Raw genomic sequence first — 14,609 nt, forward strand, 5'->3', positions numbered from 1 at the left:
ATTCATCTGCAGCTTAGAGTGTTAGTCTTTGATGAAGCAGCAAACCATAGAATGCAGCAAAAATAAGGAAGATGGTGTGGGTAGCTCCTTTCACGGTTTCTGTCAATATTCTGTCTTTAATTTTTTGAAATTACACAGATACGTAGAATCTGTAAGTGTACTAAGTGTGGAATGAGGATGCTGACATAGAATCACAGAATCATGTGGGTTGGAAAGGATCTTACGATCACCCAGTTGACGCGCAAGGACACCTTCCTGTCATGTATTCAGCAGTAGCTCATGCTCTGCCAGGGAGGAGGGAGAGATAGGGCGCCTGGTCTGGGCTAGTCGGGGAGGTATTCCATACCACAGCACGTCCTGCTCGGGGAGGGGTCTGGAAGCTGGCCGGAAGGGAAGGGGTTAACACTCCGGGCTGGGCTCGGGGAGGCAACTGGAAGCTGGCCAGGAGGGGAGGGGGGAAGCTCTCTCTCTCTTTCGGGCTGGCCTCATGGCGGCAGGTGGTATCGTATTCTCTCTCCCTGTTTGTCTCCTCTAACATTGATTTGTTATTGGTACCAGTAGTTATTTCTGTTATACCTTGATTGCTGGACTGATTTTACCTCAATCCGTGGGAGTTGTATTCCTCTGGCTCTCCTTCCCATCCCTCCGGGAGTGGGAAGGTAAGGGGGGGAGGGGAAACAAAGGGGGAACTGTGCAGATTTAGTTTAAACCACGACACTGCCTCTAGACCAGGTTGCTCCAAGCCCCATCCAACCTGGCCTTAAGCACTGTCAAGGATGGGGCAGCCATGGCTCTTTTCGGCAACCTGTACCAGCGCTTCAGCATTAGTATGTGCCTTGCTATTGCTGTTGCAATGCTCTAAAAATTACAGATTTGAAAAATAAGTTATTTTGGTTTTTCTGGAATAATACAGCTTGTGAAAGAGACTAATAAATGCTATTTTCCTTTTTTGTCACTTTGTACCCTAATGTTTCAAAACAAAAGTTTTGTGCCCGTTTTGTATAAGCGGATACACTTTTAATTCATTGCTGCTTGCCAGTATTTCTGATGTGGATGTTAGATGGGTTAGGATGATTAGGATGATTCCACTGAGCCAAGCTGGATTCCGGTTCTCACTTGTTTGTTACTGTAGTTAGGGCAGGAACCTATCCTTGTTCCTATTACTTGATTAAGAGTATCATCTCTTGGAGAGGAAAGTATCAAATGCTAAGATAAGCCCTAGTTATTGTAACAAGGTTTGGAAGAGTGTGGATTTTGCTATTGGAAAGGCAGAGGAGTTTAGGATTGAATTTTGCATAGTCAGAAACACATTTACATAAGTTTGTGGATAAACTGCTACATCCTAATGCTTGTGGGTACACCTTTATTCTTACTGGGAAGTGTGAAACCTCTCTAAGTGCTACAACTATTCTGGTCCTTGTTAACCTTGCTTGGAGAGGTAATTATTGTATATCTTTCAGCCCAATTCAATGGAAGTGAGAAACGACAAGCATCTCCTTCTCCCTCCAACGACCAGCACAGGCAGTTAAGAGCACCTGGAGGAGGCTTTAAACCCATCAAACATGGCAGTCCAGAGTTTTGTGGGATCCTGGGAGAGAGAATAGATCCAACTATTCAGCTGGAAAAGCAGATGTAAGTAATTGCTCTCTAGCTCTTTGCTTCCCCAATTACAGAAGCAGCAAGTGTCCCAGATCTTCCTGTCTACTTCCCCCTCCTCAGTTTCCCGTGGTAGTGCAAAAAACTATTCCTGTTAATCCTGTGATTAACTTTTGTGGGAGACAAAATACTTTTAAGCACTAAATTCATCTCAGGAACAGTGAAATTTGTCTGCCAAGAATGGGCAATTATTCCACTTTCAACAGTGTTGATTACATTGCATTAGGGAAAACAGATGCATATCACCTATATAAAAACTGTGCTTTAAAGATGCACAGATTCCATATCATTGTGGCTGCATAGCATGTTTCTAGTGCCTCAGATGCACCTTGCTTCTGTCTGCAATACTGCTCCATGGAGAGACTGATGAGACCACTTACAAAGCCTTCAGAACAGAGGCATTTCAACTCTGGTGGTGTCAAGCTTGAGGGTGGTATTTAGAGGCAGTTCTGTCAGCTCCAAACTCATGTTCTGGGGGAATTCCCTGCAGTGAATGTCTGATATCCACAAAGGTGTCCTCTATCCTGCCATATGATTACCCTTCATTGAACCACCTGTACAGATTGGCTTGTTTGATGGAATGACCCACTGTACTGTGTTATACCAAAGGTGGAGCCTCACAGAAGGGGCCAGAATTCTCTGTTACACAAAATAAAAAAAAAATCTTTTTGTGGACCAATTTGCACAGGTTGCATTGATATTTCTGAGCACTGTGAAGCCAACGGATTCACACAGAAAAGCGAAGTCATGTCTTGATGTGAATGTGGTTTTTGTGAGAATACTTTGTTCTTGAGCGTGCAAGTTTCCCAAACAGGGAGAAATACCAAGGTGTAATAATATATCAAGAAACTACTTTTAGTTGTTTAATTGTGATTAAGAAAAATGTAACTATGAACTTAGTAACTCTTGGATCCAGGAGAGTTGAATGAATTTGTTCCACTTCCTCAATAACACTGAAAAGAAGAAAGTATATTCTGCTGTTTCTATTGTGTTCTTGAAAGTGAATCCCTCCCAGCCTTATGTACAAGACCTGGTGACTTCCTGTTTTGCTCTGACCAATTCAAAAACAGCGTGGTGTTATGCATTATATGAGCTGCAATAACTTGTTATACTTATTGTATAATTAGTGTACATGTCCTGTTTTCAGTGGAGCTGCAGCCACTTCAGCTGCAGCTGAAACCTGGCCATTGAGAAAGTAAGGGACATCAGGAAGACCATTCTATAAGCCACAGTCAGGATGATTTCAATCCAGGGAGGATATCCTGATAAAGGTCGAAGTGTGTGATTATGTTGGGATTTTGCTATCAGGTTAGCACTGTGTGCCTGTTTTCCAGGATATATTAAAAGGCGTGCATCTCTTTAGGTTTTTATGCCTCATGCTTTTGCATTGGGATCTTTCAGAAGCTGTCATTTTACTGTTTTTGTCTTTGACTATCTGTACAAATAACTGTATGTTAACATTTAAAAAACAAACACACCCAGGGCAAATTGACCCACTACAGTTAAAACAACAGATTTGTCAGGAACTTTAAGCTGATCATCACACCATACTTATCTTGCTACCTAGCTGGAGCAATCTCAATGTTCCATTTACATGGGCATATGATTCATAAGCAATTACACTTCTGGCTGCTTCTCTTTACTCTCGGCTGTAGCCAAAACAACTTCCATGGGTCACTTGTGAATCAGATATTCTCCATTAGCAGTTGTCTTCATACTTCACTGCTTTTCTTCCAACTTGTTTTAAAAGCAGGTTTCGCTTCCTGAAACCATCCCTGCATTCTTTTTCTGTGAATCTCTCTGACAACTAGGGAGCATCAGATCTGAACAACAGATGAAGTAATTCCTTTTGAATGTCAGAGTCCAGGGTATATCCCTGATTTTGGTTGGGTCAGAAAAAATATAGAAATAGGAAATAGATAATGAGAATAATTTTTCGACTGTGCTAAAACCATTTTCTGATTCACACTTGTTCTTTTGTATATTATTTGAAATATTGATATATCACAGGTAATGCAACCAATGTGCTTTTTATTCATAATACAGATTTAGAAGATATCCATGTGATAGTAAACATTATTCATACCTTAAAGAAAAGAAGTAGTGAAAGGAGTATGAGTTGAAATGTGTGTATTAATCTCTCTGCTTTTTCCTAGATGGTATCATGGAGCAATCAGTCGGACAGATGCAGAAAACCTGTTACGTTTATGTAAAGAGTGTAGCTACCTTGTAAGGAATAGTCAAACAAGCAAGCATGACTATTCTCTTTCACTGAAGTAAGTACTTATCAGTAAAAAAATAAATGTAATATAATAAATAATAAATGTAATTTATAAGCTATAACTTTTCTGGTACAAGAGTAGAAAATGATCCAGTCTTTTGCTGCAGTGGTACAGCTGAGAAGGGCACCCAGTGAGTTTGAGACTGTCAGTGTGCGTGGTATATAGTGACAATCACTGAATTAGGACTTTGCAATCTGGGGATGTAAAGAGATTTTTAATCTTCATTTGGTGCTTATTTAATGAAATGAACCTGCTTTTTTTTGCTTCAGGGTGAATAAGCAACTGTATTGTTTGGGGATTTTATTTCTTTTGCTTAATATATGGAAGGAAAGTTTTGTATGGTTTACTGTGCTACAGCTGTACAGTATTGCTACAATTCTTGAAAGTAAAAAGCACAGGATCAATAATGAAAGATACACAGAATTAGGAAATGAGCATTGTTCTTGTCTCAGTACTGCTTTGAACTTGCTGCACCTACCTTTGGCTGATTAGGATACATTAAAGATGTTGGCTTCAACATGTCATAGAATGGTTTGGGTTGGAAGGAGCCTTCAAAGATCATCTAGTCCAACCCTTCTGCCAAGGGCAGGGACATAAGTTCACTTGCATTTCCAGCAGAGGAAGTCTCCAGGCACTCCATGCAGGAGAGCAAAAAGCCCCTTGACCTTTATATAGGCTGTACATCTGCATAGAGGATTATTTCCTTTTCTTTCCTTGTTACAGGATAGGGTTTGATGTGGAACCTACCCTTCCAGGTAGGTCTGGGACACAAACTTGTTTGATGTTTTTGCTAGCATTACTCCTGCCAGTTTGGCTTTTACATGGTTTCTTAATAGGTCTGTTCTGGAGACACATTTTACTTCCTGGGGATGATTGTGAAAGCATACCTCCATAGACAGCAACAAACCTAATCCTTTTTACATTCTTAAGTTCCTTAGAAATAAGGGGCCATATCTACTCTATCTTGGTTTAGTCTGCAGGTCTAAACGAGTGAATTCCAGATTGGGTTTGTATCTCCACTTTGGATTGAGTAGAAGTGCGTGTGCTGTGTGATGGTCAAAGAGGTTTCAAGCCTTTGTGTTCTTTCAGTTTTGTTGACTTCACTGAATTCGCTAAGCCAGTGTTCAGATGGCTTCTTACTCTTTCCCATGCTTCATTTTTGAGTACCATGTATAAGACCCATTTCACCAGCACAGATATATGGGCTGTATTGAAGTGCTTAAACAAGGTGTGCATGGGGTAGTTGGCAGAGTTAACCATAGCAACCAACCATCCCCTCTTCAAATCATACTGAGGATGTGTATAGCCCAATTCATAGTGTTGACTCCACTGCTGGAAATAAAATTATTTCCCTTTACAGAAAAATGCTGCTGAAATATTCAATTGTAGACTTTAGTTGCTGCCTGATGTCACTGGCAGGCAGTTAATTTCCATGATGATCATGAGGATATGAGTAGGATATGCAACTGGACTTCTCTTTTTAAAAAGTCATAAAGGAGCTGCAGGCTTTGGGTTGCTGGCATGAGCACTGTTGGAGTTGTGTGCAGGTGCCTCATCACAGTGTTTTTGATAATACCAACTGAATATAAGACTCTTTTTAATCATAGAATCATCCAGGTTAGAAAAGACCTTCCAGATCATCAAGTCCAGCTGTTGCCCCAGCACTGCCAAGGCCACCACTAAACCGTGTCACTGAAGGCCTCATCTATACAGTTTGTGAACACTTCCAGGGACGGTGATTCCACCACTGCCCTGGGCAGCCTGCTCCAATGCCTGACCACCCTTCTGAACACAGAAGAAACTGTCCCTAATACCCAGTATAAACCTCCCCTGGTGCAGCTTGGGGCCGTTTCCTCTTGTCCTATTGTTTGTTCTTTGGGAGCAGAGACCAGCCACCTCCTGGCTCCATCCTCCTTTCAGGCAGTTGTAGGGAGCGATAAAGTCCCCTTGAGTTTTCTCCAGACTAAACACCCCCAGTTCCCTCAGCTGTTCCCCATCACACTTGTGCTCCAAGCCCTTCACCAGCTCCATTGCCCTTCTCTGGACCCACTCCAGCACCTCCATGTCTCTCTTGTAGTGAGGGGCCCAGAACTGAACACAGGATTTGAGGTGCAGCCTCACCAGTGCCCAGTACAGGGGATGATCACTGCCCTGGCCCTGATGGCCAGACTATTGGTGATACAGGCCAGGATTCTGTTGGCCTTCTTGGCTGCCTCGGCACAAGCTGGCCCATGTTCAGCTCCGTAAGTCAACACCCTGTCTATGCGTACGTGTACACGCACACAGATATGATTCCCATAGTCCCACAGTTATAAAGGTTTGTTGAATTCGTTGAGTCCATGACTTTGGGCTATAACAACATGATTGGGTTTAAACAGTTTTTGAGTCAGGAAAGATGGCTTGTGGTGCTGGATTGCTGAATACTGAAGCCAGTTCTGATTCCATCACCGCTGCACTTTTCCGGTTCATTCTTCATTAATCAAAAGGGACAAGGGTTCTAATCCTCAGATATGGAGAAAGTTGCCATGAGGTGCCTAGTGTCCAGTGATGGAAATATAGCCACCACAGGCATACAACCACAGTGGCAATATATACAGTATTAAGTAGCAGTTAGCATCATATAGTTTAATTTATTGGCTATTCTCATTCAGAATCAAATCCCCCTGAGGCACACATTGGAATTCCTTATCCTCCTGCATTACCCACCAAGTGCATCCAGGTCCTATTGCAAAACCCCCGTAATCATACCTCTTTAATGTTTTGATTCAAAAACCATATGCCATGACTTAACATAGATGGACTGTGACTGAATTATGACTGTGAGCTGAAATGCCAGAACTATACCAGCAATGCCTCAAGGCTGACTATGGGACCCTAAAGGTCTCTAGATCAAGTGCTGTGCAGACTGTACCACTCCAAATAGTAGCAGGCCCAAGCATGCCTGTCTTCAGGCTCTCCATATCATTTAGCCAGAGACCACTGTGTGCTACACTGCAGGTCTTAAGTAGTCTGCAGAGGTGTAAGAGCAGCGAGGGCTTTCATTCTCTGACAGAACTGAAGGACTGCTATCCTTAGTTATTTCCAGTGCCCCCTAGTGTCTGTCCCTAGCACCTGCATGCTTGGTGCTTTTTGTCAGTGCTAGGAGGTGTGCTAGTGCAATGGAAGCACAATGTATTCACCATGGGCTGTTGCGCAGCGCTTTGAAAGTGTTACGGAACAAGACTGTCCTGAAATCCTTTGCTTAGAAGAAATCTGTTCACCTTGTTTGATTCCCGTTAAAGCATATAGCACCTTCTCTTGGCTTGTTGTAACCAAAGGGAGGGGGCTGGGTTTTGAGGCCACTGCTACTGTTGTATGTCCTTGAGCTGATGGGTCTGTTCAAATAGTAGATTACTTGTGATTCACAAAGGCACATCCTTAGTTACATTTCTTGCCAGAAGCAAAAGAGAGGAAGAGAACAAAGGCCTCCTAGAAATACCTGAAATAGAAAGGTTTACTAGATCTTAAGCATAATATCTCTCAGCTTCTCCACCTCTGTCAAGTCTCTTGACTTTCTGCATTCTTTTCTGTGTTGTTTCTAAGAACATACCCCCTTCTCATAAGGTAGGAGAATTGCCAGGGTAGAGCACCAAGTCCTTTATCAGCTGTGTGGTCTCAAGGAAGACTGAATGAATGAGACCTTAAGGCCTCAATGTCTGTTGGTTGTGTGAAAACCATCTCCCAAAAAATAATGTTGTCAGACTTGAAGAAGCACGTGGAGTTGTCTTGAGCTTGAAACCTCCATATGAGAGGCTGGAAGGCTCTCTGATTTATAGAAGGGAAGGGAGTACTACCCCACGGCTGGGCACAGTAAACCAAGTAAAACCCGTTGGTGTAAGGCTCAACAGCCAAACTGAAGGGGTTCACAAGAGAACTAGGATGTATATTAGATTTGCCTCTCCTAGAGTCCAGCTTTAATGAATATTTTCTACACTAGAACTCTGGAGCTGCTTCTGGGTGCCCCTTAAGACCTATTTCCCAATTCAGCTGTGTTGAAATGGAAATTCAGGCTACAAGGGCCCTGAAGCAATGGATATAGTCTCTGCTATGACCCTGCTTTGAACATGGGAAAGCACTGCTGAAGATTAAGCTATCCAGGCTTGCTTTGGCAATGTATTGGACTAGAGTCCTAAAATGATTATCAGATATGTCCTCGGTTACTTAATTGAGTTTGATGTCTTGCTGTTACTTTCTTTGTGTAATAAGTTTGAGGAGAAATTGCTTTACTGTTTAAACATGTTGATTAAAAATTATGACTGGCTGCAGAAGCCCTAATTAAATACTTTCAAATAACCATAGTCACTTTTCAATTGCTAATTAATGTGCTCTCAAAAGCACGTAGCTGTATGTAGCCTGCATCCTCCCATTAGGCTGTGGGATAGGGATGTAGCAGCCTGTGATAGAGATAGTAAGGGATAGGCAGAATATCTGTATACTCACATGAGTGACTACATGAAATAAAGGATTACACATATTGAAGTTATCTGTGAGGGAGAAATAACATGGAAAATATTATGGAAAAGCTGAATTTACACACATTCACACACATACACAGGAATGAACTGACAGTTCCCCCTTGTAGTCTGAGGAGCATTTGACTGTTGTCATCTCGTGGCAAATCCTTTAATCTGTGTTGAGAGCAGGCTGTGCTCTGAATATGACTGATTTCTATGCTTATGAGAGTTGACTAGAAAAAGGCAGTGAATTACAGTATGAAGCTTCTGGCACTGTACTACTAGCACTGTCATTTTAAAATGTGCAGAAATTTTTGTCACAGAACATTGTTCTGGGAAAATAATAAAATGGTCTTTGTTGTGTAACTGCATAAATGAACCACATTAAAGAATAAAAAGGTAGGGATTTAATTTAGTTGGGTTTTGCTTGTTTGGGTTGTGGGTTTTTTTTTTTGTTTTAATCATGCTGGAAATAGGTTGTCAAGAGACTGACAGAATTCTGGCTACAATGGGAAAAAAATAGACAGGTCAAACTGGCTCTTCTAAAATGCAGTCCCAAGTCTACCTAAATTATACAGGAGCCAAAGGCACTTGTGTTTGGGTAGGTAGGAGCAGGACCTTTTTCCATTTTAGTTTACAAAACCAGGGGTTCCAGTATCTGATTGGTTGATGCTGAAATCTAGTGAGTTACTTCTGTCATCTGTGGTTGCATTCCTCGACCTATGACACTGTGTTTTCTGTATTATTGTTGTTTAAGCCAGAATTATTCTACTTAGTCATAGAAATGGGAAAGTAGTTCATATATAGGTCAGTAAGATGCTGGAATTTCTTTATGAGGTGAGATATGCTCTGGTAATTGTGTATCTCTGCGTCTAAGATCATTCTTGGGCAAAACTGCAGCATCTGTTCCTGTCCAAATGTTGCATGCTTCTTCCAGGAATTCAGATTCACCATTGACTTTTAGATGTGTTTGTGCTGCTCAGGGACATTTATCAGCATCTGCAAGATAGCATTTTTTTTCAATGAAATATCACATATTCCTGATTCAGGGAAGAAGAAAAACACCCTGATTTTGTACTGAGATTAAGTGACAGTGATTTAAAGTCTATTCCTTAGCTTCATGAGGTTCTGACTCTGGCGTTTGGGTTTATGGTTTTCTTTTTCTCTAGTAACAAAAGACTAACTTTAGGTTTCTCAAAACACAGCAATGTCTGGCAGTGAGAATCTATGCAAGTATTACCTGTATTTGAAAACTTAAAATATGGGAGAATTTGCTCAATTTCATTTAATATAACTGAAGATTGCACAGTGGAGACATTTCTTAAAATAATCTTTTCCAACAGCAGGAAATCTTTCTTTGCTCCATTAACTTTGAGAGGGCCAGACAGGCTTAACTCACACGGGGAATTTGCACAAGTTTTCTGTCTGATTCAAATTCAAAAAGTTATCATTCCAAAGGTATAAAAAAAGTGTCCAAGTTGCTTTGTTAACAAATTAAAATGCAACTGTAGATAAAATATGAGGGTAGCTTAAGTTGTTCAAGTCAGTGTCTGTTATTTTGATATATCATAGTTTACATAACAAAAAATACTTACATGTGAATTGGCTACATCTGAGGTCAACAAAGAAGATCTTTGTGATGTACAGCTCATCTCGGTTAGAAACAAAGAACTATTATTGTTGATGGCAAGTGTTTGAGGCAGAAAGCATCTTTCTATGGGTTGTAATCCGGAGAACTGGGCCTTCTTGTCAGCGTTGTTTAAATTCTCCATAGCAGAATGAATGATCTACCTTCCCAGAACAAAAAGGTTCCAAAGGCCCGAGGGGCAGCTGTGCATGCTTTTGTGCCTCCTACAGCAGCCCTGCACTGTTTCTTGATTTTCCTTTTTCCTGTAGGAAAATTTGGCTCACTCATACGCTCCCACTCTTTACTTAAACATATTTTTAATTGCATAAGGCTGGCTAAGAACTGGAGATCTATAATCCTGGTAAACTGTATTGTGACCAGGGCTCCCAATCTGTGACTGCTGATGAAATGCCTAGTTGCAAGCTCCTTATATTATGTCTGTTCTATACTAGCAAGCAGGGTGGTGAAAGTGAAAGCAGATGTGCAAAAGGAAGAGGAGAGCCATGTCTCACAAGTGAGCTTTAGGTGTTCAGCAATGATTTCACTGCACATGAAGCTCATAGAGGTACCTTTCTAGTGTAATAATAGAACACCTCAGTATAGGGTATTATTTTTCCATCTTGCTCAGTGAAGACCAGCCATTGCCTAGGCTCTAATAGCTAATTCTTTCGGTTGGGGTTTTCCCTTCCCATGTCTTTTTTGCAGCAGTGTGCACCACACTTGCACCACTTTCATTTCCTGACTCAGATTTCAATTTCAGGAAATGTGACTGGATTTTAGACTAGGATTATTTCACAACTCAGCAGACTGAGTGAAAACAGAAATGGGCCTTGCTTTCTGCTCTGTCAGATGAGTGCATGCGATCGTTGCCACTGGAGGGAGAACAGAGCTGAATTCAGATAGGTGGTGTCTACTGACATCCTGATCCTGTGGGTTCAGAAACAGGCATGTGGTTTTCCCTAAATAGCAAAGGTTACTGCAAGCAAAGTATTTTGTCATCATAGAAATGAAAGATTCATCTGTAGAAGAGGTTTTCCAAAGTTGAGAACATAGACTTTGAGTAGTTTTGGGTTTGGATTAATGCTGGACTTTGTACTTTTTAGCTGGTTTAAAGCATGCAATATATTCTTGGAAAGCAGCTGTTGTGATATTGTGAGAAAATTAAAGTTTCTTCCTGACAATAGACTTTATGAAGATGTAGTGGGATTTTTAATGGCTTTCTAAATCAGCAATTGAATAAAAGTATTTAAAAGTGTATTACTAGTCTAGTGTTGGCCTAAACAGTATGATAGGAACAGGAAGGATTTTGTCACTTCCACAGAACTTCAAGAAGCTAAACATCTTTACTAATTGCATAACAGTGGATGGCAATTGATTACAGACACTGGGCTCAGTAGAGTGGTCTTCACACATACTGAATGCTGTTGCAACACTGCAGCCCTTGCTGACAGGGGAAGAGACATGATTTGGTGTACCATGGAGACAGTGGCTGTCAGGTACAGAATGACAGTATTGTGTATTCTGTGCTTTTAAAAAAAAAGGAAATGATTTTTCAAATGAGTCACTTATTGGGAGGTGGGGGGGAATAGTTTTTCAGAGGAAATTTTAATTTATTGCTTCGTTGCTGTAGGTTAACATAAAGCGTTATAGGTTTTGCTCAAAGTGACAGCATATAACATAAATGGAAGGGCATTTCAGAATGAAAAATCCAACAACAAAACATGCTTCCTACATTTCTAGAATCTTATTTTTCTGATGTTACTGTAAAGCTGTTGCCTGAAAAAGGTCCAGGTGACATTTCATCAAAATGAAGGCAGAAAATCTGTTCTAACAAAAAAGCATTTTCTTCAGCAAAAGCAGTGTTTAGAAAGCTTGGCCACTTTTTCTGATTGTGAACATCAATAATCTTTCAAAACCATTAATATTTTATGGAAAAAAATTACTAGGTTTAATATCTACTTAATATTTCTTGAATGTTCTTGTATCTTACTTCAGGCATAAGATCAAAATAAAGCAGTCTTATGAGCTGCCTGCACAATTCCTTTCCCATCCTTACTGGCTTTTGAAAACTGAAAGAAAATGTGTGGGAAAGCTGTAATTGAAAGTCACTTGGTTTTATGGTTGTGTTGCAAAAAATTTTAAGCAAGGTGTGACTGTTAGTCATGTATCAAGTATAGTGTCTGTGTAAACATCTGTGCTTGAGAATTATAAAGCAGTTTGGTGCAGGGATTAGCAACTAGGAATTCTACTATTCTGTGTTTGAAATCCATGGGAATAGTTGCAGTAAGGGAAGGAAGGAGCAAATACTGTCTGTAGAGCAGAATTGTTGCAACATGTGACCACAATGGCATTCAGAATTCACATAGTAACATTATCACATGACTTAGGTCAGGTCCCAGCATCTTCTCTCGCAAAATGTGTCTCACCTCTTCAAGGCACTGGCATTTATCAGTTTTTACATATGTGGACTTGGGATTGCTGTTTAGGTTCTGCTTTTTGAAAACCTTGGGTCTGGCAGGTTCTAATAGTTATTGCTGTTGAAACAGATGAGAAATCAGTATTCCAAAACCAGGACTACTCACTATCAGGCTTATGTTCTGCTTGTACTTGTTCAGGTAGACTCCAACAGTGCTTAGAAAGCTAAGCAGAAACTGATTTACAACCAGTTCAATCATGAAGTTTTTTCTTCATTGCAACCTGAAATTTCATCAGTCTTCCTACATACTGAAATCAGAGCTTAAATCTAGAAGGTCTGTAGGAGAAGAAGAGAGAGGGGTACCACTTCTAGGTTCTTTTCAGAACAGTGTCCCTGTAATCCTAGTCACTGGTCTAGCTGCAGCAGGGCTGTTAAGTGTAGATGGCTTCTGCCCTTGCCAGGTACTGCTGGGCACCAATTCTTTATGAGTCCAGGCATACCAGAAGAGAATGAAGATGACTGAAGATTACTGATAACTGAATGAAGACAACCTCACAGGTTTTCATCTGCACATAGCTAGTTGACAGTCGAATAATCTGGGATGTTCCACAAAGACCGTGGCTAGCAGTGGGTTTTAACAGGAGATCTATATGTAAATAAAGTCTCCCCTTAATAGTGTTTTGTGTCTAGCTTGAAATTGAGGTGGATTTGGTGTGCTCTCTTGTGAAATAGTGACACAAACCCCACATTTTCAATTTCAGAAAAGTTTTACTTGGGAGTACTGACATTTTTAATTTCACAGGTTTCTCTGATTCCTTTTTTTCCTTAGTTTTTTAATATATTTTTTCTTCAATAGTACATTTTTACAAATGTTTCAAACTAAAATTGTTGTTGAACTTGAAGTTCTGCTTAGTGGCTGCAAATATACAAATGGTAAAGATCCATCATAGAATCATAGATCTTGTTGGGAATTGAACTCTGGAAATGTCTAGTCAAATCCTCTACTCCAACGAGGACATGCTTATCAGGTTGTTGAGTGCTTTGTATAGGCCAGGCAAATTTGGAAGACTTGTAAGGATGGAGTCCTCCTGATCTGTCATAGCCTGGTCCCAGGGCTGCACCACTCTCATGAGAGGGAAGTTTTTCCCTCTGTCCACTGGGAACTCAAGCTTGTTGACTGAAATTTCCATCTTCTCTGTAACTCTCCCATTTAGGCAATGGATGACTGCAGCCTGACACCCTCCATCTCACCTTTTCTTCCCCAGACTGAACAGACACAGTTCACTCAAGCCTGCCCTTGTAAATCATGCGCTTCCACCTCTGGAACACATGTGTTTAGTGGCCCGGCTCTGGACTTTCTCTAATGTTGGCTTCTCTTTTTTATGGGCAGTCCTTGCACCAGTTGAGATACAGTTGCAGCCTTATCAGTGCTATGTACAGGAAGTACTCTCTTTCTTCCAACAGCTGGCTACACTTCTGCTACACAGCCCAGGCTGCGGTAGGCCTTCATGGACAGACTGTTGAATCATGTTCTGTGTCCTGTCCACCACAGTTCCTTTTCTGGCCAGCCATGCCCCAGCTTGCACTGCTGCCTGTGTTTATTCTGTCCCAAGGGCAGAAGCTTTCTATTTGCCTTGGAATTCCATCAGGCTGTTATCCATAACTTCTATGTCACAAATTTTTTTTTACTCATCTTCACAAACCATGTGACCTCTTAAAAACTGACATGTCATGATATAGAGGAGAAGCTTTTTGTTGTTCATGGAATTCTGGTAGCCATAGACATCATATACTTTAAGACTATGTACTACCCAGACCTAGACACAGCTGTTTCTTAGAGAAGCAACAGCTGTCTGTTGTGAATAGACAGCTTGTAGCAGTTTGTTTGCATGTTTTCTTTCTGTTGCAGAAAGGGTATTTGCCCTTGCCCTTTCTGTATTCAGGTGCATTTGGTAGATTGTTCTTCAGTTCTTGCTATACTCGTGAAATAAGCATGCACCTGGGATTCCATTAATTTATCTTTTTAAGGCATCTTAGAGCAAAGCGGATGCATAGTGAACTGAAGGAACAGAACAATATATCTGTTCTCATAATAAAGTATTTAAAGATGCCACCCTTTAAAGACAAAAAAAAGA

At 40.8% G+C, this 14,609-nt stretch overlaps 1 protein-coding gene across 1 annotated transcript in view; it reads left to right on the forward strand.

The window, feature by feature from the left end:
* SHB (SH2 domain containing adaptor protein B) overlaps nt 1–14,609 on the forward strand; it is a 63,343-nt gene that overhangs the window by 43,947 nt on the left and 4,787 nt on the right. Inside the window, exons 4-5 of the mRNA XM_005143439.3 lie at nt 1,461–1,632; nt 3,813–3,932. Of these exons, the coding sequence (XP_005143496.2) occupies nt 1,461–1,632; nt 3,813–3,932 (292 nt within the window). The remainder of the gene's footprint in view (nt 1–1,460; nt 1,633–3,812; nt 3,933–14,609) is intronic.

The sequence above is a fragment of the Melopsittacus undulatus genome, chromosome Z, assembly GCF_012275295.1.
Source record: "Melopsittacus undulatus isolate bMelUnd1 chromosome Z, bMelUnd1.mat.Z, whole genome shotgun sequence".
In the NCBI taxonomy this organism is placed as follows: Eukaryota; Metazoa; Chordata; class Aves; order Psittaciformes; family Psittaculidae; genus Melopsittacus; species Melopsittacus undulatus.